The sequence below is a fragment of the Plecotus auritus genome (assembly GCF_963455305.1).
Source record: "Plecotus auritus genome assembly, chromosome: 2".
Classification (NCBI taxonomy): Eukaryota; Metazoa; Chordata; class Mammalia; order Chiroptera; family Vespertilionidae; genus Plecotus; species Plecotus auritus.
The window spans coordinates 18438185-18465347 of NC_137771.1; the positions used below are offsets into that span (position 1 = coordinate 18438185).

General features: G+C 42.0%; 1 protein-coding gene across 1 annotated transcript in view; it reads left to right on the forward strand.

Annotated features, from left to right (window-relative positions):
- The first annotated feature begins 2239 nt into the window (after positions 1-2239).
- The window catches only part of YTHDF2 (YTH N6-methyladenosine RNA binding protein F2), a 30098-nt gene continuing 5174 nt past the window's right edge, over positions 2240-27163 (forward strand). Inside the window, exons 1-4 of the mRNA XM_080658228.1 lie at positions 2240-3603; positions 4103-4127; positions 4704-4783; positions 8453-10039. Coding sequence (XP_080514354.1) covers positions 3577-3603; positions 4103-4127; positions 4704-4783; positions 8453-10039 — 1719 coding nt within the window. The 5' untranslated portion in view covers positions 2240-3576. The remainder of the gene's footprint in view (positions 3604-4102; positions 4128-4703; positions 4784-8452; positions 10040-27163) is intronic.

Genomic DNA, 27163 nt, shown 5'->3' on the forward strand with positions numbered 1-27163 from the left:
TTTATTGATTTCAGAGAGGAAGGAAGAGGGAGAGAGAGATAGAAACATCAATGATGAGAGAGAATCATTGACCAGGCTGCCTCCTGCATGCCCCCTACTAGGGATAGAGCCCGAAACCCTTGGCATGTGCCCTTGACCAGAATTGAGCCCGGGACCCTTCAGTCCAAAGGCTGACGCTCTATCCACCGAGCAAAACCAGCTAGGGCTGTACCATATCTTTTGCCTGGACTTACTGCAATACTCTTCTAATTCCTAATCTTCTCTTTTCTCCCTAAATCTATTTCCCACACTGCAATCAGAATTAAAGAGAGTTAACATCATCTTAAAACATAAACCTGAGCCCTAACTGGTTTGGCTCAGTGGATAGAGCATCAGCCTGCCGACTGAAGGGTCCCAGGTTCGATTCCAGTCAAGGGCATGTACGTTGGTTTCAGGCACATCCCCAGTGGGAGGTGTGCAGGAGGCAGCTGATCGATGTTTCTCCAAGGTACATGCCCTTGACTGGAATCGAACCTGGGACCCTTGAGTCCACAGGCCGGCGCTCTATCCACTGAGCCAAACCGGTCAGGGCTGTAGCTAACATCTTAAGTTCCTATATTTCTCCTTTCTGCCCAATTCTCGTTTATTTGGTGCCACCCTCTCTCTCTCATTATGTGTCAGTCATTCTGGCCTTCTTTCAGTTCCTCACCTGTGCCAAGCACTTTCCCTGCTTGGGGCCTTTGCACTATTGTTCCTGCATTCCCTTCTCTCATTATCTGGTCAATTTCTGGTTATCCCTCAGGCTTTAGCTGAAGCTCACCACCTCAGGGGAAAGTTCCTTTGTCCCCCTCATCCCCCAGGCCAGGTTCCTCTGTGCTTTCCCATTGCACTTTGCGCAACTTTAACTGAATAACTATTAGCTTACAGTCGGTTTCCCTGACTAGTCTATACGCTTCAAGGGAAAGTAAACTCTTAAGTCGTTCTCTCCAGCACATTGCCTGGCCCTCAATTAATACTGGTTGAAAGAGGGATTGAATGCTTTATCTACCCAGTTGCAGAGCTGCAACTGGAACACAGACCCATGACTAGTACAGTTTTGTTTTCTCAAACCATGAGGGGTCTGTCACGTAAAATGATACGACTCACTCCAGACTTCCTCTCCCTCTTCCCAACAATTAAATACATTAGTCTTGTGTGTTCTGTTCAGGGGTCTATCAAAACCAATCTGGTGAACTAAAATCCAGGTTTAGGGATTACCCTTTTCTCCAAGAATATTTGCATTTTAACTGGGAACTCCCAGATGACAGTAAGTAATCCCAAAGGAACTAATAATTTCAGGCACCATGAAGATATCATTATTGGGAGGAGGGAATCTTCACTACCACGCCTTAATGGAATTGTAGGAATCTACAATGTACTAGACTTGCTTTAATGCCTTTTTTTTTTTTTTTAACGTTATCTTCACAACCAGCCTTTTAAGGAGATATTATCCCCTTTATCAAGTGAGGAAATCTCTGAAAGGTTTAGTAATTTACCAGATGTTGCAAATCTGGCCCCTCCCCCTCCCAGGTTTGACTCCTGGTCAATCTTCCTTTTACTATGCTGATATCAAGGATAAGTGTAGGCAACTGCTTACAGTTTATATACATAAATCTGGGCCATGGGGTTAACTGGCTGAGTAGCTTTAAAAGAGGGTTACAAGGTTTCTTTTATTCCTTTGGTGGGACCTATGCTCTGTGACTTGACATTTTATTGTCTTTTCCAGAAGTCCATCACATGTGGTGTCTGACCTTATTTATTCCAACCATAAATGCGATTATAGGCAGAAAAAAATGAATTGAGCACTGGGAGCCTAATTATGATGCATGTTATCATTTATTTTACTACTGAGTCCACCAAAGCCTCCTGTATCCAGGGTGTGAATGGTATCAGGTTGACACTTAATAGTGCATTATTTATCTGTTTACTACTATTTGCAATACCAAAAGCTATTGGGCTATCCTAGGATCAAATATCCCTGCATGAGTTGGGTTTGCCTCTGATTAAAAATGCTTTTGCCCACCTTTGATTGCCTCTGATTCTTGAATACAGGATTTCTCTTGGGGGCACATTCACACTATTATGTTCTTCTTGGTGTTAGATACACCTATTTAATAGCTTTGTGACTTTGAACACATTACTTAACTTCTCTGCCCCCGCCGCCCCATCCGCGCCCCCCCCGCCCCGTTGTAAAATGGAGAGACTGAGTTATTTTGAAGATGCTGAAGGCCTTTATTAAGGCTTTGAAAACACTTAACAAAACCTAACACAGAGCAGGTATTAATTTCCTTTCTTCCTCCGATAGATAAGGACATTTTCTTTTTTTAATTGATTTTAGAGAGGAAGGCGGGGAGAGGGGGAGGGGGGAGAAAGAGAGGGCGGGGGAGAGAAAGAGGGGGCGGGGAGAGAGTGGGAGAGGTTCGTGGTTCCACTTATCCATGCACTGACCCCTGCATGTGCCTGCCCACCCAATGGAACCAGCAACAACCCCGGCTTAGCGGGACGACGCTCCAACCAATTGAGCTACCGGGCCAGAGCAGGACAGTTCCTTTTGGAGTCCATAGACTTAATAGACCTAATAGATTCTCCGGACTTGTTGAAAGTCATGGAAAATTTTGTGTACATGTGTGAGGTGTGACTTCATTGGAAACAAAGGCCACAGATTACGGGGGCCAGTTACTATCCTAAAAAAATTGTAGATTCTAAAAAAAAAAAAAGTGTCGATTCTCTTCCCTGCAATGCCAAATGGTGACTATATCTTGCAGGGAACCAAATTTCGGTGTCTGTTTTTGTTCTTGTTCTCTGGGGACGTTTTCTTTTGCAGTCTGCTAACAGAGGAGGATAGCCCGGCCCCTGGGGAGGGGTGTCTTTCTGAGGCAGGGCCCCCAGGAAGTTTCCTTGGGGGCTCTGTGACCCTCTTCGGGTTTCTTCCCAGGTGGGGGTGGGGTGCCATCTCCAGCTGGGAAGCAGGTTTATTTTAAGGTCTCTCAGGCTTCAGGGGTCGGTTCCTCACTGAGAGGCAGGTTTTTGTGGGGTTTCTCCAGCTAAGTTACTCCCTCCAGGTATTTAGTTAAAAACCTCGTGGTACGACCCTGTGGTCCCCACCCTCCTAGGCCCCAACCCCGAGGCTGTGGGGGCGGGAAGGCCGCGCGCGCCGCTTCCGCTCCTCCAGCCCGCCAGAGGGCGCTGCGGCCCCGCCTCGTCCTTCTCGAGGCGCTTCGCGCCGGGCCCCTTCCGCGTGGGTGAGTGAATGTGAGAGTCAGCGCAGCGCCGCGCTCGCCGTCCGCCTCCGCCGCTCAGCGCTCTCCCTTCGGCTGCCTGGGGCGGGCGCGCGCGTAAAGCCATAGAGACGGGCGTTGAGCTCTCGGCTAGAGCGTCGCCGAATCGGAGCCGGAGCCGGAGCCGCGCGCTGTGTCTCCGCTGCGTCCGCCGAGGCCCAGAGTGTCAGGGACAAAAGCCGCTGCCGCGCCGCTTGCTCCCGCCGCTGGGGCTCATCCGCCGCCGCCGACGCTCTGAGGAGAGCCCGCCGCTGCCGCCACCCGCGAGGATCCGAGAGCCATGTCGGCCAGCAGCCTCCTGGAGCAGGTACAGGCCCGGCCCGCATGCCTCGGCCATTGTGTGAGGCGAGAGGGAGCCCGACCAGGCCTGGGCCCTTCGCCCCCGGTCGGGCCGATCTGAGGCGGCGCCACTCGCGGGCCGGGTTTCGGGCCTCTCAGGCCGGCCGCGCCCTGCGCCTCGCCCTCAGCCCGCTCTTCCCGCTTCTCCCGGTCCTCGGTGCCCAACGCCGGCGCCGCCTTTCCTCCTCAGCGGGCCTCGTTTCCCTTCCTCGTTCCCTTCCCCTTCCTTGAAGCCCGGGCCCCGTCGCGTCGCCGCTGGCGCGTCCCCCGCTTTTTCTCCGCGGCCCCGCCGGCCTAGCGCTTTTCCCCGCCTCCCGTTTTCAAGCCTTCCCCTCCACCACCATTCCTGACGCCTACCCTTAGGCCTGCTCCTTTATTCCTTTCTCCGGCCCGGCTTTAATGTGTCTTCTCTTTTCCATTTCTCCCTCGGATAACTTGCTGCTCGGCGACGTTTCCTTCGCCCGCAGAGACCAAAAGGTCAAGGAAACAAAGGTGAGCCCAGCCCCGCCGGTGGCCCGGAGAGGGGGACGCGGAGTAGTGGGGGCGGGGTCTCCGGGAGGCGCCCCAGGGCCAGGATCTCTCGGAAGCCCCTTGGTTCGCAGGTGCCTCACACTTAAGTATTTGACCCTTTCGGCGTGTTCTTTCAGCTGGCGAACAGCTTTTCAGCGAACAAGGAGTAATTCACTAAGGGTGGGGGTGGATTCGGTTTTGAAATGTCTCAGGTCCTTAGTTTCCTGTAGGTCTTAGAAGGCCTTTGTTTTTCATCCTCGTGGATCACACTCTGGAAGTACTCACATGTGACCCAAGTGGAGGGGGTGGGGGGGAGCGGGAGGGCATGGAAATCGAGAGGAGCCAATAAAATGACCTTTTTGGATCCACTTGCTTTGGGTGGAGGGAGACATTTTTATTGACGAATACGGCTGAGCGTTCACTCTCATCCTTAGCTTTTTGAAATGCAAACGTAATTTCTCTGTTTAGTAAGGTTTTTCTGTGGTTAGGATATATTTGGTTACTTTGGGTGGGAGATTGTATGACTGAGACGTTCTTAATTTGAATTTTTTCCTTTAGTACAAAATGGATCTGTACATCAAAAGGATGGATTAAATGATGATGATTTTGAACCTTACTTGAGTCCCCAGGCAAGGCCCGTGAGTAATTAACCATTTACATGCCTGATCAAAGGGTGTATACCATTCTTTCTTTTCCCTATGGATGAGTCTCACTTTCGGGGTGACTTTCTTCCTACTAGTCAATGTGTTATAAAAAGTTGTTACAAATGTTATAGATTCTTAGGATTTCCATCTCTCTTGTCAGCAAACATATTGTATTCTGAGACTAGTTCTGATGCACTTTACAGTGTACTAGCAGTAACACCTGTTTGAGTAATTCTTCCTCCTTACCAAGAATATACAATGTAAAACTTAATCCTTTCTGGTGTTAAACATTCTGAGTTTAAACCCCAAACCCTTTTTCTTTTCTGAAAATTGGATTTATATGTGATGGGAAAAACTAATAAAAGTATTAGTCACCTGAAATTTATTCAACGCTGCAGAACTGGGTATTCTTCTCCTCTGCTCACTAGTTAGTGGGATCTTAGAACTATTTTGCCGTTAGGTTCTAGTTTTTCGAGTTGAGCTGAATCTATATTTATAGAGAACAACTTTGGATTCTCATATAGGGAGCTTTAGGATTTATAAAATGGAGTTAAAAAAAGGTAAAATACTGTGTAGCACAAATTAAGATAAAAATTATTGAGGTTTTTGTAATTTAACCTATCTTCTATTGTGAAGATTAGTTGCATACAGGTTCATGACCTGTGTATATAGAAACTTCTTTAATGTGGCAGCTCTTTTGTATAAATATCTTTTGTCCCAAAGACATAGTTACAAAGTTGTGGCAAATATAGCTTCCAGATTAATAAACCAAAAGGGAATAACTCACCCAAAATACCCTAAAAGAAGAAAAAGCTTATGGAACATTTATATAAATTCTGAACAGATGCTGTGTGATAGATGTAATAGTCTAGAATAACTTGGCATATTAGTGTATGTCCATATTTGGACCTAATTCTTACATAAAACTTTTAGATTCCTTATGTAAAATTTTCTGCATTGAATATATAGAACTCACTTAAACAAGTGATTGGAAAAAAGTTTTTGCAGAAGATAACCAGTTAATCAGGAAAAGTAGGGAAGGAAGTAGAGGAATGAACTATTAATAGATTCTTCCTATTGAAGTAGTTTGCTTACGTAATTATAACAGGGAGAGTGGGAGCATTTGGAAATATAATTCTAGGTAGTTCTTGTGAAACATTGTGTAATTCAGATTTTTGAGTTCAGTGGCATGTGAGAACCTGCTAGTTCAGTTGTAGGCATTTAGCTGTATAATGGCATAACCAGTGATAGTGAATTTGTTTTTTTCTTTCTCAGGTAAGCTAAAGTTTAAATGTCTTTATGTTAAAATATTGGGGAAAAGGGCAGAATCATAATGTCAACAATAAAAAATAAACTTAAAAAATATGTTGTAAGGAAATAGAAATCTTGGTTGAGTAGATCTGAGAGTCTGTTCATTGTAGTTTACTTTCAAAAGTAATTCATCTACTTTTTTTATCAATTTTTCATCACCTTATGTTGGAATAATGCTTTAGGCTTAATCCAGTCACTATAGACTGAATTTTTAATACAATATGGATTTGCTAAAGTATTAACACTATCTTTGAGAAGTACTTAATTTTAAGAGAAGTCTATGTTTGGAAAGACAGCTTGATTTTTTAATTTTATTTTTTAGGGAAAATTTAAATTGGCAGAGAAAAGCACATTTTTTCAAACCACATGACTGGAAATGTTTAATCTTCAAGAGATGTGTTTTAGTGGCTAGGGAGTAGTACCTTTGGTAATATAAACTTAAGGCTTAGGATAGTGGTAGTCATTCAAATCTCTTAAGAATAAAACTACGTATTATTTCTAGCTTCAATACTCTCATTTAAGGGACTATTCTGTGAGCTATAGAATTTATAAAAAAAGGGAAAATACGTTCAGCACAAACTAAAATAAAATCAAGAAAGATTGAGGTTTTTGCAATGTAATCTGTCTTCTAATGTGAAGATTAGTTGCATATAAGTTTATATTTTTGGTTATTCTTTAGGATAATTCCTTTTTTTAAAGATAATGGACTGTATGGTATCTTTAGAATTATACTCGTGTTTTTATATGTTTTTTTAAAATTGATTTTTAGAGTGAGAGGAGGGGGGAGAGAGCTAGAAATATTGGTGAGAGAGAAACGTCATCGATCATCTGCCTCCTGTACACCCCCTTCTGGGGATGGAGCCCACAACTGGGCATGTCCCTGATCGGGACTAGAACAGTGACCTCCTGGTTCATAGTTTGGTGCTCAACCACTGTGCCACACAGACTGAGATATACTCCTCTGTTTTTAATGGAAAAGTTCGGTGTGCATTTTAGATTATAGCAATTAATTTTATAGGAGAAGCAGAACAGGTAGCGACATTTTCTCTAGTTTTTTTCTCTGGAAGCTACTGTACATTTCCTTTCCAGGTTATAATTAAATAGTGACATCTGTTTATGTTCCCAGATGGTTTGCCAAGAGGCTACCACTGTAAATTAGATGTAGTGAACCTTGTTGTTTTTTTTTTAAATATATTTTATTGATTTTTTACAGAGAAGAAGGGAGAGGGGTAGAGAGTTAGAAACATCGATCAACTGCCTCTTGCACATCCTCCACTGGGGGTGTGCCCGCAACCAAGGTACATGCCCTTGACTGGAATCGAACCTGGGACCCTTGAGTCCGCAGACGCTCTATCCACTGAGCCAAACTGGCAAGGGCAACCTTGTTGTTGTTTTTTTAAAAAACACAGGTTTATTTGACACATACCAAAATGTCTTTAAATCATGTATTCTTTTTATACTTTGATAATTGAAAATAGCCTGGCTGGTGTGCCTCAGTGGTTGAGCATTGACTTATATAACCAGTTCACGGTTGATTCCTGGTTAGGGCATTGGCCCAGGTTGCGGGTTGTGGGCTTGATCCCCAGTAGGGAGTGTGGAAGAGGCAGCCGATTGATGATTCTCTCTCATCATTGATGTTTCTCTCTCTCCCTCTGCCTTCCTCTTTGAAATAAATAAAAATATATTTTATTTTATTATTTTTTAAATAGATATTTTATTGATTTTTTACAGAGAGGAAGGGAGAGGAATAGAGAGTTAGAAACGTTGATGAGAGAGAAACACCGATCAGCTGCCTCCTGCACACCTCCTACTGGGGATGTGCCTGCAACCAAGGTACATGCCCTTGACTGGAATCGAACCTGGGACCTTTCAGTCCTCAGGCTGATGCTCTATCCACTGAGCCAAACCAGTCAGGGCAATAAAAATATATCTTAAAAAAGGAAATAAATTCATGCACCAATATTTTAACAGAATACAGTGCAGGATTTATGAATGTAAAAATCATACCATAAAAATATTTACTAATAAGATTTAAGAATTTTTCTTGACACACAGACACTATTGTTCTTTAAATACAGTTGCAGAACCTTGCTTTTTGATTTATGGCTGAGGAATGGCTACACAGATTTTTGGGAGAGAACTTCAAATTTCCAAATCTTTTTGTCGTATTTTACCTATTATAGGATGGTTTTAATAGTTTAATAGTTGTTGAGATGCGACCATCTGAAATGGTCACTCTCCTTTTTTATGGTAATGGATGAAATAGTTGAATTATATGAGTAATTGGGAAAGGAAATGTCCTGATTGTTTATTTTTGTGTTTAGTTTAGTTGTGTTTTTTTTTCTTCCACAGAATAATGCATATACTGCCATGTCAGATTCCTACCTACCCAGTTACTACAGTCCCTCCATTGGCTTCTCCTATTCTTTGGGTGAAGCTGCTTGGTCTACTGGGGGTGACACAGCCATGCCCTATCTAACTTCTTATGGACAGCTGAGCAACGGAGAGCCTCACTTCCTACCAGATGCAATGTTTGGACAACCAGGAGCCCTTGGTAGCACTCCGTTTCTTGGTCAGCATGGTTTTAATTTCTTTCCCAGTGGTATTGACTTCTCAGCGTGGGGAAATAACAGTTCTCAGGGACAGTCTACTCAGAGCTCTGGATATAGTAGCAATTATGCTTATGCACCTAGCTCCTTAGGTGGAGCCATGATTGATGGACAGTCCGCTTTCGCCAGTGAGACCCTCAATAAAGCTCCTGGCATGAATACTATAGACCAAGGGATGGCAGCACTGAAGTTGAGTAGCACAGAAGTTGCAAGCAATGTTCCAAAAGTTGTAGGCTCTGCTGTTGGTAGTGGGTCCATTACTAGTAATATTGTGGCTTCTAATAGTTTGCCTCCAGCTACCATTGCTCCTCCAAAACCAGCATCTTGGGCTGATATTGCTAGCAAGCCTGCTAAACAGCAACCTAAGTTGAAGACAAAGAATGGCATTGCAGGGTCAAGTCTTCCACCACCCCCAATAAAGCATAACATGGATATTGGAACTTGGGATAACAAGGGTCCTGTGGCAAAAGCCCCCTCACAGGCTTTGGTTCAGAATATAGGTCAGCAGCCAACCCAGGGGTCTCCCCAGCCTGTTGGTCAACAGGCTAACAATAGCCCACCAGTGGCTCAAGCATCAGTAGGGCAACAGACACAGCCATTGCCCCCACCTCCACCACAGCCTGCCCAGCTCTCAGTCCAACAACAGGCAGCTCAGCCAACCCGCTGGGTAGCACCTCGGAACCGTGGCAGTGGGTTTGGTCACAATGGGGTGGATGGTAATGGAGTAGGACAGTCTCAGGCTGGATCTGGATCTACTCCTTCAGAACCTCACCCAGTGTTGGAGAAGCTACGGTCCATTAATAATTATAACCCTAAGGATTTTGACTGGAATCTGAAACATGGCCGGGTTTTCATCATTAAGAGCTACTCTGAGGACGATATCCACCGTTCCATTAAGTATAATATCTGGTGCAGCACAGAGCATGGTAACAAGAGACTGGATGCTGCTTATCGCTCCATGAACGGGAAAGGCCCCGTTTACTTACTTTTCAGTGTCAACGGCAGTGGACACTTCTGTGGCGTTGCAGAAATGAAATCTGCTGTGGACTATAACACATGTGCAGGTGTGTGGTCCCAGGACAAATGGAAGGGTCGTTTTGATGTCAGGTGGATTTTTGTGAAGGACGTTCCCAATAGCCAGCTGCGACACATTCGCCTAGAGAACAACGAGAATAAACCAGTGACCAACTCCAGGGACACTCAGGAAGTGCCTCTGGAAAAGGCTAAGCAGGTGTTGAAAATCATAGCCAGCTACAAGCACACCACTTCCATTTTTGATGACTTCTCACACTATGAGAAACGCCAAGAGGAAGAAGAAAGTGTTAAAAAGGTAATCCGCTTACAGTTCTTAAGACTTTTAGGGAAGGGGAGAAGGAACTAGAACAGGAGAGGTATTATACTGAATAATAAAAGCTTTAATAAAAGCTCTGGAAATAACACAAGTATCACATAACAGTTCAGTCCTTTATGGGAGTATAATTGGGTCTTAACTAGAACCTTAGTGTGAAGGAATGTGGGAATATTAATGGAGGACAGAACTGTGCTTAAGGGAAAATAATGTATAGAAAATGAATTTACACGATGTAGAAAGAGGTGAAGAATGAGCCTGAAAGAAATGCAAAGGGAATGATTGAAGTAATAAAACTATGGAAATTAAAGTTGGAAAAGATTGAGGCTGTAATAAGGCAGAGAAAAAAGTTACAAGTTCTGTAGTAATAAACTTTTGGCTTAATGGGTACTGTGGTTTTTTCCCCCAAGAGTTGGTGTCTCACCAAGCTTTGCCATCATTTTTCAGCCTTCTTTCTGACAACTGGCAATGTTAAGTGGATGTTTTTAAAAAATAATATATTTTTATTCATTTAAGAGAGGAAGGGAGCCCTAACTGGTTTGGCTCAGTGGATAGAACGCTGGCCTGCGGACTGAAAGGTCCCAGGTCTGATTCTGGTCAAGGGCATGTACCTTGGTTGCGGGCACATCCCCAGTAGGAGGTGTGCAGGAGGCAGCTGATCGATGTTTCTCTCTCATCGATGTTTCTAACTTGCTATCCCTCTCTCTTCCTCTCTGTAAAAAATCAATAAAATATATTTAAAAAAAAAAAAAAAAAAGAGGAAAGGAGAGGGAGAGAGAGAGAAAAACATCAGTGATGAGAGAGAATCATTGATTGGCTGTGTTACCTGCACGCCCCACACTGGGGATGGAGCCCGCAACCTGGGCATGTGTCTTGACCTGGAATTGAACTCTGTGACCTCTTGGTTCATAGGTTGATGATCAACCACCGAGCCATGCTGGCCAGGCCATTAAGTGGATGTTTTTAAGAACTTAACTTTCTTGCTGCTATCCTTGGTGTTTTGCTTACTTTTTTTCAAAACCTTTTTTCCATTGGAAAAGTGAAACGTTTATTACATAAAACTTGGGTAATCACAAAAGGCTGACCTCTTGCTCCTAACATTTTGTTGTATTTCTAAAGAGTTGCTTTCTCTTGTTTCCTTGTAACAAGTGGGAATCTTGGTTAGAGTGATGGAGAATAGATACAAACTAAAGAGTTGGTAATGATGCTTGGTCCTTGTGTACTGAGTGAACGTAAACTTAAGGACCATAAAAGAATGATAAAATACTGGTTGGGGTACGTCATATATTATATATGATTCAGACATACATAATATGTAGGAAGTAGGTAGAAAGATGATGGGCAAGGAGGAAATTATAAAAAAAGATCTGTAAATGAATGATTGAGAGAATCCTGAGTAGTTAGCCTTAAATGTAAAATAAAAAAAGCCCTGGGGGTGGGGATGGGAGGAGGTAGAAGAGAGTATAAGAATAAATGGTGATGGAAGGAGACTTGACTTGAGGTGGTGAATACACAATACAATATACAGATGATGTATTGTAGAATTGTACACCTGAAACCTATATAATTAACCAATGTCACCTCAATAAATTTAATTAAAAATAAAAACAAAACCTAACAAGCTTATGTAAATATATTGTTCTTAAATTTGTTATGAATTCATAGGTATTTTATATATTTGATGTAGAAACCGAGGCATTTGTTATGCCTCTATAAAAACTTATTCCTTTGAACAATGGGAGGAGGGCTCTTTGGTAGATTTTCCACCTCCTTAACACAGGATCAGAGGTGCATAGTTGTCCAACTAAAGTATAATGGTTGCCATTTTATATTCTAACGTGTACAGACAAATAAATGGAGATACACTTGTCAGTGATGCCAAAAGTATTGGGGATATAGAGCCAGATTAACAAAAAGTTGGCTGTCAGAAACTTTATCCTTTTTAGTCCTTTAAACTCTCCTTTTCCCCAAAGTTTAACAGTTTAACTTAAAATCTTCAATAATCTTGTAGAAAAAGATAGTTTAGTGGTTATTTTTGCCAGACATCTGAAAGGCTCTAAAGAAAAGATGTCTTCACAGATACCTGTTTCTAGAGATACAAGGAAGGATGATATGACCTTTTGGCACCATGTAGTGGCATGACAGATTTTTAACGTGTGAAGGGGTGTTCAGGTGCTTGGTTTAACCATTTGAAACATGCATAATATCTATCTCATTATCAGTTTTCTTTCTTGTGATTAAAAGCAGGAAAAGCAGAGACAGGAATAATTTTAGAAATGTAGATACTAAGATAAACTGGTATTATGTGTTAGAACCATGGAGAAACTGGTTTAAAAATGAAGTAGCAAGAGGACTGTTAATTTATGTAAACGTTTAATCAAGTATGTATTTGTATTAAATTCACTTGAGTGGTTCAGTGCATGATAATTGAACTTCATAAGTAGGTGTAAGATTCATGTTTTGAAATTGACCAGTCTTATGTTTTAGTAGTGAATATGATAGTATTTAGGGCCTTATGAAGTTAACTAATGGATCTTTCTTAAAAACCATTCCATAAAGGCCTTGGAGTATTTTAATTGTTCTCAGGTTGGGGAACAAACCACCAGAAAAAAAAATAAAGCTTTGATTATATGTGTCAGATTACTTTTTAGTTTACCTTCTGTAAGAGCTTTATTGGGCTTTCAGGAAGGTCTGTTACCATTTCAGTCAGTATTACTTTACTCCTCTGTTGCCCACTGTTTTCTTTAACATCCTTACGTAAGTGACTGTAAACTATCGTTTTAGTCTTTACTAGGCTTCCAAGGCAAAACAAGTTTGATGAGAATGGGACGGATAGCTCATTGGGGCAGTAGATAGCCTTCTTAGGTTTGGTGTTTGTGTGTGTGCCTTTGTATTATTTACAAGATTGCAAAATATCTTCATGCCAAATGGGCATGGTAATTCAGTATGTAGGGAAATACTTAACCTTCATCCTGAAAATGATGTCACAGCTGTTCCAAAGTTTTGAGATTGGGCATGTATCTTGGCAGAGCACACTGAAGCAAAATTACAGCCATTTTTGCCTAGCATTATTACTGACTTGTTCCGTCACATGATATAATTCAGTATCATAGAACCTTCAAGCATTAGAGCTGTCTGGCTTGAAAATTCTGACATGTGGTCTGCTTTGTTGTATACTAAGGTACAATTTGTAACCTGTGTTTGCTTAGAACCTTTTCCTAATTGTTACATATTCTGTGACATCACTTTTGATGGACTTCATAGTATTCTCTTATAATTTATTAGTTCTTAATTGTTGAGTACGTCAGCTCTTTAATAATTTGTTCCATCTAAAATAAAAGGTTCACTGCAGTGAACATTAATATAAATATTGATTCACATCTATCCTTTAGTGTTATTACTGGGTCAAAGGATATATGCTTTTTGAAGATCTTGGCTGTGCTAATATATTGCCCTATGGGCCTTTTTCATTCTGAAAAAATTTTTGAGAGAATTAATGTCAGCTGTTAGAAGAAGACAGTGTGTTAATAACTCCCTTTGTCTCAACTTCGGAATAGTCTGGCATTATTTGGAATAGTCCTGCATTAATGATAATTTTTTTTATAAACCTCATAATGGTTAGTAGAGGGGATTAGGAACTGCATAATTTTCTTAAATCCTAGCCCAATCTTATACTCAATCAGGCACTTGGGTAAATCATTTTTTTTTTTTTTTAATAACTGGAAAGCTAATGGGAGACTGGGGAGAAAGATCTAAAGAAGATGTGGTTATGGTAACAGCAGCTCAAGGTGTATATTTAAAAAAATCTTTGCTATTAGGTGAGAATAAGAGGATTTCTTAAAATCCTCTAAAATTTCCCAAGTAGAAGACATAAAGGTATGGTGATTTGGAGTGTGTTTGGATATACTTAAAATTTATTATGCTGTTTAAGAATTGAGATGAAGCTTTTTATTTTTATTTTTTGAACAACTTTACTGTGTACTAGACCAGGAGTTTCTCTAGTAATTATGAGAGAGCCTTACATTAGTGGCACAGGTAACAGTGTTAAAACAGAAAGTGTTTTCTCAAGGTATGCACAGGGTGCCAATTTGGAAGCTTGAAGATTGCCAAACCCAGCCTGGAGTGTGGGTGGATTGGTCATAGAAAAATCCTGGAAGAAATGATCTCTTAGCTGAATCTTGAAGATGATAGAAATAGAATATAGGTGTTTGGGAAGAGTGGTTCATAAACAGCCCAAAATCTGTGACACTGTATAGATATAACTTGAACAAGAAAAGTCTAATTGGCATTTGTGGAATGTGTTTCCCAAGAGGGAAGTTTGAAGATTAGATTAATAGAAGGGAATTGAATGAAATGTGTATGCACTTAATTTGATACAGAAGAAATCTAAGGTCAAGTATAAAGTTGGCTTGAAAAAGTATTGAGAGTTTAAAAGAATTAGGAGTTAAGTCTAATTTGAATCAGGATGAAGCAGCTCTTTGATGTGATCTTTCCATGGAAAGTGATGGGAAGCTTGTTTGGAAGTAAAGGTGTACCAGTATGTGGTAATAATAGTTATCATTACTGAATACATATATATTACTTCCCACAATATGTTTCATATATGTTATCTTATTTCTCATCATAATAGTTTCTTAGTGTTTGACGCAATGTTTAGCTTAGAAGAGATCATTTCAAAGGGGAACATAGTAGCTGTTATAAAATGCTTTTAAAGTTCTCCTGGTGGGTTTATTCTCTATGCCAAAGATAGCACTAGAACCAATGGATACAAGTTAAAGGGAGAACTTTCTAAAAATGAAGGGTTTCAAGAAGAAACTGAAAGATCTTTTATTAGATATTAGAGGCTCAGTGTCCCTCAGCACGGCCTGTGCCCTCTCACAGTCCAGGACTCCAGGGGATGTCCACCCGCTAGCTTAGGCCTGCTTCCTGTGAGATCGGGGCTTAGGCCTGCTCCCTGGGGCATTGGGCCTAAGCTGGCAGTCAGGCAACCCACTGGCAGCCCGGGAGCCCTTGGGGGATGTCCGACTGATGGCAGCAGGCCTAAGCCATCAGTCGGATATCCTTAGTGCTGCTGAGGAGGTGGGAGAGGCTTGGCTTGTGGCTGAGCAGAGCTCCCCCTATGGGAGCACACTGACCACCAGGGGGCAGCTCCTGCATTGAGCGTTTGCCCCTGGTGGTTAGTGCATGTCATAGCGACCTGTCGTTCTGCCGTTAGGGTCAATTTGCATATGTATATATATTTTTTATTAAAAATAAATTTTTTTTTGAAAAAAAATATTTTTTGATTTTTTTACAGAGAGGAAGGGAGAGCGATAGAGAGTTAGAAACATCAGTGAGAGAGAAACATTGATCAGCTGCCTCTTGCACACCCCCTACTGGGGATGTGCCCGCAACCAAGGTACATGCCCTTGACTGGAATCAAACCTGGGGCCCTTCAGTCCACAGGCCGATGCTCTATTCACTGAGCCAAACCGGTCAGGGCTCAATTTGCATATTACCCTTTTATTACATAGGATAGGATGTTATAGGGAAGATTAATACATGGGATAATGTAGATCAGAGAAAACAAGGACAAGCGGGTTAGCTGGCCCCAGATAACATTTGAGGTCATAGAAGAGGAATTGAAGCTACTAAATAGGTCTCTTTTTGAAAGTTGTTGTTTCTGTTCTATAATTTCTGACCCAAATACTTATTACATATAAAAAATAAGGACTTGAGGCTAGAGAGAAAGGAAGGAGAGAGAGCAACATTGATTTGTTGTCCCACTTATTTATACATATATTGGTTGATTCTTGTATGTGCCCTGACCAGGGATTAAACTCCCAAGTTGAAGTATCGGGATGACACTCTACCAGGGGTCCTCAAACTACGGCCCGTGGGCCACATGCGGCCCGCCGAGGACATTTATCCGGCCCACCGGGTGCTGCTGCCTGTCCTGCTTAGCAGCTGACTCATCCTGGGCCCACAGTGCGCATAGGAATTTGTTCATTGTTTTTTTTTTTTAAACTATAGTCCGGCCCTCCCAACAGTCTGAGGGACAGTGAACTGGCCCCCTGTTTAAAAAGTTTGAGGACCTCTGCAACCAACTGAACTACCTGGCCAGGGCTTCCCCTGCCAATTCTCACCTGAGGGTATTTCCTTCATTGCTCTTCAGAGAGAGACACAACAACCGGCTGCACCCTCCCCCAAACATCCCCACCAAGGGTGGGGAGTGAACCCACAACCCAGGCACATGCCCCTGACTGGGAATTGAACCCACAAATCCTGGCTGTGTGGACCAACACCAACCATTGAGCAACACTGGTCAGGACAGGGTTTTTATTTTTCTTACAGCCATTTTTTCCTTATCCTAACCCTTTAATTTGGGCATTTGCTCCCGGTTGAGAAACATTTAAAGTAATCACCTTGGTTCCATTTTTAATCTTAAAAAAATTTTAAAAATAGCCAAGTTTTAGTGATACAAAAGTCAGAGGAAGAAAACAATACTTTAGCCAATTATATTGTTTTCTTAGGTCCATAGGAAATAAATAACCATGGGTATTGTTTCTTCCCATTTAGCATTTCCCTTCTCTGCTGCTATTTTATTTTTTTAAATATATTTTATTGATTTTTTACAGAGAGGATGGGAGAGGGATAGAGAGTTAGAAACATCGATGGGAGAGAAACATCAATCCGCTGCCTCCTGCACACCCCTTACTGGGGATGTGCCCGCAATCAAGGTACATGCCCTTGACTGGAATCGAACCTGGGACCCTTCAGTCTTCAGGCCGACACTCTATCTACTGAGCCAAACTGGTCAGGGCTCTGCTGCTGTTTTAAATTACTTCTTCAAAACTAGTTAGTGGACATCCTTTTTAAATAGGAATGACAAAACTGAACTTTTGTAAAATTCTAAGGCTGTCTATATCTACTTCTGTCTTGCAGAATTTACTTGTTTCTCTACCAAAAGGGTTGAGGAAATTCTATTTGTATTACTCATCACTTTCCTTGCTTTTCGGCTGATAAAATGCCTTCCTGCAGCCTCCTTAAAGGAGGTCTAGAAAATAGGTGATACTGAATCTGTATCTCTTTGAACCATACCCTTTATTTGTATCCATCTTTCTTTTTTAAAAATATATTTTTATTGATTTCAGAGAGGAAGGGAGAGGGAGAAAGAAATAGAAACACCAGTGATGACAGAAAATCACTGATCGGCTGCCTCCTGCACACCCCCTCCTGGGGATTGTGCCCTTGACTGGAATTGAACCCGGGACCCTTCAGTCCACAGGTCTACACTCTATCCACTGAACCAAACCAGCTAGGGCTGTATCCATCTTTCAGTAAATGTTTTTGTTAATTGCTGAGTTAGAACAGATAAACAAGGTACCATCCCTGCCTTAGGGCCAGAGACAGCATTATTAGGAGGACAACGGAATGAATAAAATATGGGTTAAGAACTGTAATAGAGGCATGAAGAAATGTTGTGGTTTTCTGGAGAACAGTGATAAATTTGGGAAAATTAAGAAAGGCTTTGTGGAGGAAAAAACATTTGAACCATGTCAAATAGAATGAGTAATCACTCAGGATAGCACAGTGCTTGGCACATATAAGTGCTGGGAGCGTAGTGCACATAAAAGTTTAGCTGTCACATCTAATATATCATTCTCATATTTCAGATGGGGAAGCAGACTCAAAGAGTTATTTATACAGGGTCTCATAGCTAATATGTGGTGGTGTTGGTATTTCAGTGGAAGTCCAATGATGTGTTGGAGCTGGCTAATTGTGGGCCAACTGTTTAGCTTTTAAGAATTTTAGCAAGCTGGTTGTTAAACACGGTTATTATGAAAGAAATTACATAAACTTAAAATTAAATACATTGTGCTAAATAAAAGTGTTATATTAAATTACAATATAAATTATTATTTGTAATATAAATTACCATTAAACTACAGAAACGTAAAATATAATTATTATTACCATTAAACCACAATAAATATTCAAATTCATTACTTTTGGGATAATTTACATCTATTGCATCAATATATAAAACTGCTATTGTAGCCAAAACCGGTTTGGCTCAGTGGATAGAGCGTCAGCCTGCGGACTGAAAGGTCCCAGGTTCGATTCCGGTCAAGGGCATGTACCTTGGTTGCAGGCAAATCCCCAGTGGGGGTTGTGCAGGAGGCAGCTGATCGATGTTTCTCTCTCATCGATGTTTCTAACTCTCTGTCCCTCTCCCTTCCTCTCTGTAAAATATCAATAAAATATATTTAAAAAAAAAAAAATAAAACTGCTATTGTAGCCCGGTGGGCGTGGCTCAATGGTTGAGCATCAGCCTGTGAACCAGGAGGTCACGGGTTTGATTCCCTGTCAGGGCACATGCCGGGTTGCCAGCTTAATCCCCAGTGTGGGGCGTGCAGGAGGCAGCCATCAATGATTGTCTCTCATCATTGATGTTTCTATGTCTCTCCCCCTCTCCCCTTCTCCCCCTCTCCCTTCCTCTGTAACAGTGGTTCTTAACCTTTCTAATGCCGCGACCCTTTAATACAGTTCCTCATGTGGTGGTGACCCCCAACCATAAAATTATTTTCGTTGCTACTTCATAACTGTAATTTTGCTACTGTTATGAATCGTAATGTAAATATCTGTGTTTTCCGATGGTCTTAGGCAACCCTGCTAGCGGTTCTCAACCTGTGGTGGTCTCAGGCTCTACAGCAGCGGTTCTCAACCTGTGGGTCACGACCCACAGGTTGAGAACCGCTAGCAGGGTCGCCTAAGACCATCGGAAAACACAGATATTTACATCACGATTCATAACAGTAGCAAAATTACAGTTATGAAGTAGCAACGAAAATAATTTTATGGTTGGGGGTCACCACCACATGAGGAACTGTATTAAAGGGTCGCGGCATTAGAAAGGTTGAGAATCACTGCTCTATAAAAATCAATAAAAACATTAAAAAAAAAAACACACAAAAAACCCCCCTGTTATTGTACATCTTTCCTCAACCCCACATTCAATGATACCACATTGATATTTGAAATCAGCCATTTTGTTTACACCATGGAAATTGGCAAATGCTATATACAAACCAGGACTTGATTTTTATTGATTGTTTAGACTTAAAGTGATGGAGAAAATATTATTGCAGATTGAACTTCAGTGTGTCATGTCTGTAGCATGCTGCTGCCATTTCCTGTGGACCAAATTCTTCTAGTTACAACAACTAGCTCAATAAATAATGCCCTAATGGTTTTCATCCCTTCCTGAATAAACAATTCCTCATTGAACTAATTTTAGTCCAGTTAGTCATCGGGAGAAGATACCAAGTTATGAGATGATATCATAAATGAAACAGTATAGGACAGTATATTAAAGTGGTAATTTTACATTATGAGACCCAAGTACGGAGGAAAAGAATTGCAAGACCAATTAAGGTGGAATTGACATTTTTATGGAAGACTGGGTTTGAGTTGTGTCTGGAGGATGGATAGGTAAAGATAGTGGAAAGATGAAGGAAGAAAATGGCTAACCCTCAAGTTTGAACTATTGGATATGGAGGGGAAAGGGAAGAGGCAGGTAGTTACTCTTCTAACTCATTTGCACTTGCTGCTATTGCAATATGTGGTGGTTCTTATGAGGTAATTAGTATTCTTTTACATATGTCAGTTAAACATTTGGCCATATCTCTTGTGTAACCATGAAGCCATTTAGGAAAGGTAGACTTATGTAAGCTTTTGGGTTCATGTGAACTTTTTTGGTAATCTGTGTGGATAGCATATAGAACTTTTAAAAGTGTTTTTACATGTAAAAAATCTTGTGCTCTGCAAATTTTATATTTCCAAACTTTTGTCTTTGCATTTGTTTTTCATAGTAAAATACAGTCAACCCTCAAACTTCTCCCATCTAGAACAATTCTGTTTCTGACCAAGTTGTTCACAGAAAAAATGTCTTGGTTGTGGAACCAAACTTCCTCTTTCGACCTGACATCCCCTTCATGCTGATATCTTAGCATGACAAAAAGCATTTCTCAGGCAACAAAGGAGAGAATGCTTTTGTTGTTGGTGAAATCATGTTTAGCATAATTTTAAGACATAAAGAAGCCATCAACAGTGTCAATGTTGCTAAGGGTGTGAAAGAAACAATGAACACAGGCAATTGAAAAGGTAGAAAAACTTGATTTGAATTAATGAAAAGCAGTTAGCCAGTGACTGCCATCTCGGAGGCAGTGATACATGAACAAGCAAAGATGCTGCATTCTGACCTGAAAGACACCCCTGGAATGAGTGCTGAAAGTGATTTTGATAAATTTAAGAAAAGAATTTTTTTTTTTTACTAGATTACTAGAGGCCCTGGTGCATGAAATTTGTGCACAGGGGCAGGGGAGGGGGTCCCTCAGCCCGGCCTGCACCTTCTTGCAATCTGGGGACCCTCGGGTGATGTCCGACTGCCGCTTTAGGGATCGAGCCTAAACCGGTAGTTGGACATCCCTCTAGCAATCTGGGACCACTGGCTCCTAACCGCTCGCCTGCCTGCCTGCCTGCCTGCCTGCCCGCCTGCCTGCCTGCCCGCCTGCCTGCACGCCCACCCCTAACTGCCTCTGCCTGCCTGCCTCATTGCCCCTAACCACTCTGCCTGCCTGCCTGCCTGATTGCCCCTAACTGCCTCTGCCTGCCTGCCTGATCGCCCCTAATTGCTCACCTGCCTGCCTGATCGCCCCTAACCACTGAGCTTGCCTGCCTCATCACCCTAACCATTCTGCCTGCCTGCCTGATTGCCCCTAACCGCCTCTGCCTTGGCCCCTGCCGCTGCGGCTTTGTCCAGAAGGTCGTTCAGCTGTCTGGTCTAATTAGCATATTATGCTTTTATTATTATAGATATTATAGATACTAGATATGCACTGTATATAAGACAGGTTAAAACAGGAAATCATTTGGGGATCTGGAATGGATTAATTCAATTTATATTATTTTTTGTAAAATATATATATTTTACTGATTTCAGAGAGGAAGGCAGAGGGAGAGAGAGAGATAGCAACAATGATGAGAGAGAATCATTGATTGGCTGCCTCCTGCATGCCCCCTACTGAGGATCGAGCCTGCAACCCGGGCATGTGCCCTTGACTGGAACTGAACCCTGGGACTCTTCAGTCTACTGGCTGACACACTATCCACAGAGCAAAACCAGCTAGGGCTCAATTTACATTATGTATAATGAGGTAAAATGATTCAGTTTTTGAATAGATCACTTCTTGAACAGGTTTCCAGAACAAATTAAGTTCGAGGTTCCACTGTATAACCAAAGTACAAAAAGTGTAGAAAAATGAAAAAAATCAGTCATAATTTTTCTCATTTTGGCATTTTTCTTTCTCTTCTTTACCTACAGTGGTTTATACAGTTACAATCATAGTCTGTAGAGTGTTTTATCCTGCTTTTCCCTCTTATTCAGGTATTTACCCATATTTAGCCATTATTTTGGACATCTGTATGTTAGGCAATTTTCATACCTTTAATCCCTTATCATAATCCTGTAGAATAGTTAAGATTATCTTCATTTTACAGGTAGGGAATCTTACCTAATAAAAGAGAAACATGCAAATTAACTATCACTCTGCTACGCCCACAGCCAATCAGAGTGTGTATGCAAATTAACCCAATAAAGATGGAGGTTAATTTGCATATGCAGGCACAGAGCGGTGTGAAGCCTGCTATGAGAGGAAGCAGGGCGTGGAGGGAGCTACTGGAGTGGTGCTCGAGACAGAAGCGAGGACTTGCAGACTTCGGGCGGACTGGGAGCAGGGACTTGCCTGCTCCTGGGCAGCCGGGGAGTGGGGGGGACGTGCCGGCTCCCAGGTGGCTGGGGTGGGAAGCGGGGACTTGCTGGGTTCCAGACAGCTGGGAGTGAAGCCAGGGGCCTATTCTTTTTTTTTTTTTTTTAAATTTTTTTATTAAGGTATTATATGTGTGAGGGGCCTATTCTTGCACGAATATCGTGCAATGGGCCTCTAGTTGAATAAGGAATATGGGATGAGCAGCAGGTTAGGGTTATTGAAAAAAGAATATAATATAAAGTTATTAAAAAGGAAATAACTTTCTCAAGACCACATAGGTTATAGAAGAGCTGGAATTTGTTTTGACCCAGAAGTCTTTTTTGTTCTTGTACCTTGCTGCATCTTTACATTTATTATTTAAGACAGTTAATGTTCTGTTACCTACTGATGCCAGTAGCCAGTCACCTCTTTGTGGATGTATCAGAATAGCATAATTAATTGAGCACTTGGGTTTAAGCATTCCTCATCATGAGCATCAAAATGGAGTGAATTAGATCTGCTCTACCTAACCTAGTGAAAGTTGCTGTTAAGGCAGTGGAAATAAGGAGAAACAAATGGTTCTGGATAATGTTATAAAAGTGAGTGGGGCTGGCCAGCATGGCTCAGTGGTTGAGCATCGACCTATGAACCAAGAAGTCATGGTTTGATACCCAATCAGAGCACATGCCCGGGTTGCTGGTTCGATCTCCAGTGTGGGAGGTGCAGGAGGCAGCTGATCAGTGATTCTCATCATTGATGTTTCTCTCTCCCTCTCCCTCTCTGAAATCAATAATAATATATATATATATATATATATATATATATATATATATATATATATATATATATATTAAACAAAAATTGAGTGGGAAGGATTTAGTCTATTCCACTCTCATTTTGTATACAAACTGCAAGATTACTTTAATGGCAGGGCTAGAAGTAGAACCCAGACAAGTTCTTGGGTAATTCAGTCTTTTATGATACGTTCCTTTACTTGTAGTCCATAAGCCTGCAATGTGATGGGGAGGGGAGCAGGGTGGAGCGATTCAAAAAAATGTTGACGATTTAAAATAAACTTTGAGTCATCTGGAAAATATTTATAAAAATACTGATAACTAGTCTCTGCCCCCAAACTTAATAAGCTAGAAATTTTATTTAGTAAGCTCCCAAGGTATTTCTTACATGATTAGAATTGACTGAAGAGAAGTTATTCAGTTTGCATACGTTACCTTCTGGGAACACTTACGTTGCAGGTTCTTGTCTTCTTCCCTCAGCTATTGAATGAGTCTCTTTGGAGCTGAGGCCTTGGAATCTGAATTTTTCAGGTCTGTAGGTGATTCTCTTGTATTTCAGGGTTGAGTACTCCAGGATTATGTATCTCAGTCAAGTTTTGTGTAACCTCCACCACTCAATCCTCATGTTTATTTTCTTGCAAGTTTGATTTCTAAAGTTTTCTTAGTACTATTGTCCTGCCCTAGCTAGTCTCAAGACTTCATCTTGAGAAACAATTTAGAATTCACATGTGTCTGATAAGCCTGGCTGTACCTTTCAGTACTTGAAAGCTGAAAGGATCTTTTGAGTGGCTTTTCATCAACTGTCAGTATTATGAGCCTCTGGTGAATTGGCTATACCAGTGGTCAGCAAACCGCGGCTCGCAAGCCACATGTGGCTCGCGAGCCACGGTTTGCTGCTCTGTTGACCAATGAGTTTGCCGACCACTGGCCTATACTTTTTGTTCGTTAAAAGGTGACAGTGTTGCCCTGACTAGTTTGGCTCAGTGGATAGAGTGTCGGCCTGCGGACTGAGGGGTCCCAGGTTCGATTCCGGTCAAGGGCATGTACCTTGGTTGCAGGCACATCCCCAGTTGGAGGTGTGCAGGAGGCAGCTGATCGATGTTTCTCTCTCATCGATGTTTCTAACTCTCTATCCCTCTCTCTTCCTCTCTATAAAAAAATCAATAAAATATATTAAAAAAAAAAGGTGACAGTGTCGCCCTAGCTCAGGGGTAGGCAAACTTTTTGACTCGAGGGCCACAATGGGTTCTTAAACTGGACAGGAGGGCCGGAACAAAAGCATGGATGAAGTGTTTGTGTGAACTAATATAAATTCAAAGTAAAGGAGCGGAGGGGAGAGCAAGAGAACCCTCCGCTCTTTGGGCTCCGGGGGCTGGATAGAACAGCCGAATGGGCTGGATCCGGCCCGCGGGCCATAGTTTGCCCACGGCTGCAGCTGGTTTGGCTCAGTGGATCGATCATTGGCTTGAGGACTGAAGGGTCCCAGGTTCAATTCCAGTCAAGGGCACACGCCCAGGTTGCAGGCTCAATCCCCAGTGTAGGGGGTGTGCAGGAGGCGGCCGATCAATAATTCTTATCGTTGATGTTTCTCACTCCCTCTACCTTCCTCTCTGAAATTTAGAAAAAAATAAGGCGGCAATGTCTTTAATATCCTACAGATGTAGCTTCATGTTATAATCTCTTTAGAGGCATTATGACTACTTCTAAGAGGCTTTAGTGTTTGTGTTACATATATTTTTATTGACTTCAGAGATGAAAGGAGAGAGAGATAGAAACATCAATGATGAGAGTCATTGGTTGGCTGCCTCTTGCGCGCCCCCTACTGGGGATTGAGCCTGCAACCCAGGCACATGCCCTGACTGGGAATCAAACCAGCAACCTCCTGGTTCATAAGTTGATGCTCAACCACTGTACCACACTGGCCAGGCAAGGGGTTTAATGTTTTAAGTTTTACATTTAGTGTTCCTTTTATTGTGTCTTCCTTTTTGCGGGGACATTAATTTTTTAGAGTTAGATAATTTTAAGCTATATGATTTAGGGGCCACTAGGCATCCTGAAGTTGTCCAAACTAAGATTTTTAGAAAAAATATATTTTTATTGATTTCATAGAGGAAGGAAGAGGGAGAAAGAGAGAGAAACATCAATGCTGAGAGAGAATCATCCATCGGCTGTCTCCTGCATGCCCCCCACTGGGGATCAAGTCTGCAACCCAGGCATGTGCCCTTGACCAGAATTGAACCCAGGACTCTTCAGTCCTCAGGCCGACGACACTCTATCCACTGAGCCAAACCGGCTAGGGCCAAACTAAGATTTTTAAAAGTAGTCAGTTTTTTGGGGGTGTGGCAAGGGATTCTATTAAGTATATTACATTGATGGTCCTTTAAAAAAATGTTTAGGTAGGCCCTGGCTCAGTACCCCAGTTGGTTAGAGTGTCGTCCAGATGTGCCAAGGCTGCGGATTTGATTCCTGGTCAGGGCACATACAAGAAGCAACCAGTGAATGCATGGAACATCAAATCGACGTCTCCCCCCCTTCTCTAAAATCAAATTTTTGAAAAAAAAATGTTTAGGTATTACACCTATCATATGTATAGTAGTGGAAAGACTAGGGGCTCTAGAAGAAGACCGTATCTGCCACTGTCACTGATTTGAGCAAGTAAGCTTCACAGCCTTAGTATCTTTTTATTTAAAAAATTTAAAAAATATTTTTATTGATTTCAGAGAAGGAGAGAGGGATGGAACACCAATGATGACAGAAAATCATCAATTGGCTGCTTCCTGTGTGCACCCTATGTCTGGGCTATAGTGTTTTAATTGGTGCTAAAGTTTACTTTTCAAGGTAGTATGGTATAAATGCTTAAGTATCTTTTATAATTTCTGAGAAGATGGATGTTATCTTTATTATCACTAAATATATAAGCTTATTTTTGTGTGGGTATACATCAAAATTGTACAGTAGTCCCCACTTGTCTGTGATTTTACTTTCCACGGTTTCAGTTAGCTGTAGTCAGCTACAGTCCAAAAATGTTAAATGGAAAATTCCAGAAATAAAAATTCATAAGTTTCAAATTGCATGCCACTGTTCTGAGTGGTGTGATGAAATCTCATGCTTCCCCACTCCATCCTGGAAGACATATGAATCATCCCTTTGTCCAGCCTATCCATGCTTGTATGCTAATACCCCAATACACACACGTTAGCCACTTAGTACTATTGCAGCACGGATGGACCTAGAGGTTATTACACTAAGTGAAATAAGTCAGAGAAAGGCAAATACCATATGATTTTCCTTATATGTGGATTCTAAAGAATAAAATAAAAACAAAATTGAAACACTCAGACACAGAGAACAGACTGATGATTATGAGAGGGGAGGGGTGTTGGGGGACTGGGTGTAAAACGTAAAGGGGTTAAGTACAAATTGGTAGTTACAAAATAGTCACAGGGGATATAAAGTACAGTGTATAATTATATTTGGTGCCAAGTGGGTACTGGAAATATTGGGGGAACAATTAGTAAAGTATATAATTATATAGCTAATATGCTGTACATATGAAACTAATCTATATATATATATAAAAGCCTTAGTGACTGTTAGAACAACCATATGACTGGAACAACTGGTTGACCAGTTGCTATGATGAGCACTGACCACCAGGGGGGCAGATGCTCAAGGCAGGAGCTGCCCCCTGGTGGTCTGTGCGCTCCCACAGCGGGAGCGCTGCTCAGCCAGAAGCCGGGCTCACTGCTGGTGAGTGCATTTGCAGTGGCGGGAGCCTCTCCTGACTCCGTGGCAGCACTACCGAATGGCGGCAGCAGGTGCAGTGGGCTGGGATGAGTGTGAGCGGCATGGTGCCTGGCCCCAGTTCTGGCTTCTCCCAGGCCACTTGCCACTTGGTGTGCTGCTACATACCTCATGGGATGTCCGACTGCTGGTTTAGGCCCAATCCCTGCAGGCCAGGCTGGGATCGGGCCTAAACTGGCAGTCTGACATCCCCAAGGGGTCCGGGATTGCAAGAGGGCGCAGGCTGGGCTGAGGGACACCCCCCCACACCCATTGCACAAATTTTGTGCACTGGGCCTCTAGTATAAAATAATATTGAAAGTTAACTAATTTAAAAGTTAAGAAAAAGATCAGCTGTTGTGGTATCACAGCACCTGTGTTCAAATCACCCTTACTTAATGGTGGGTCAAGCTCGGCAGGCGTGGCTCAATGGTTGAGCATCGACCTAGGAACCAGGAGGTCATGGTTTAATTCCCTGTCAGGATGCACATGCTCAGGTTGCAGGCTCGATCCTCAGTGTGGGGCCTGTGAGAGGCAGCCAATCAGTGATTTTCTCTCATTGTTGATATTGGTATCTCTCTCTCTCCCTTCCCCTCTGAAATCAATAAAAATATATTAAAAAAAAATAGTGGCCAAAAGTGCAAGAACAGTGATGGTGGCAATTTGGATGTGTCAAAGAGAAGTGTTAAAGTGCTTCCTTTGAGTGAAAGGTACCTATGTATAGAAAAGTAAATAGTATA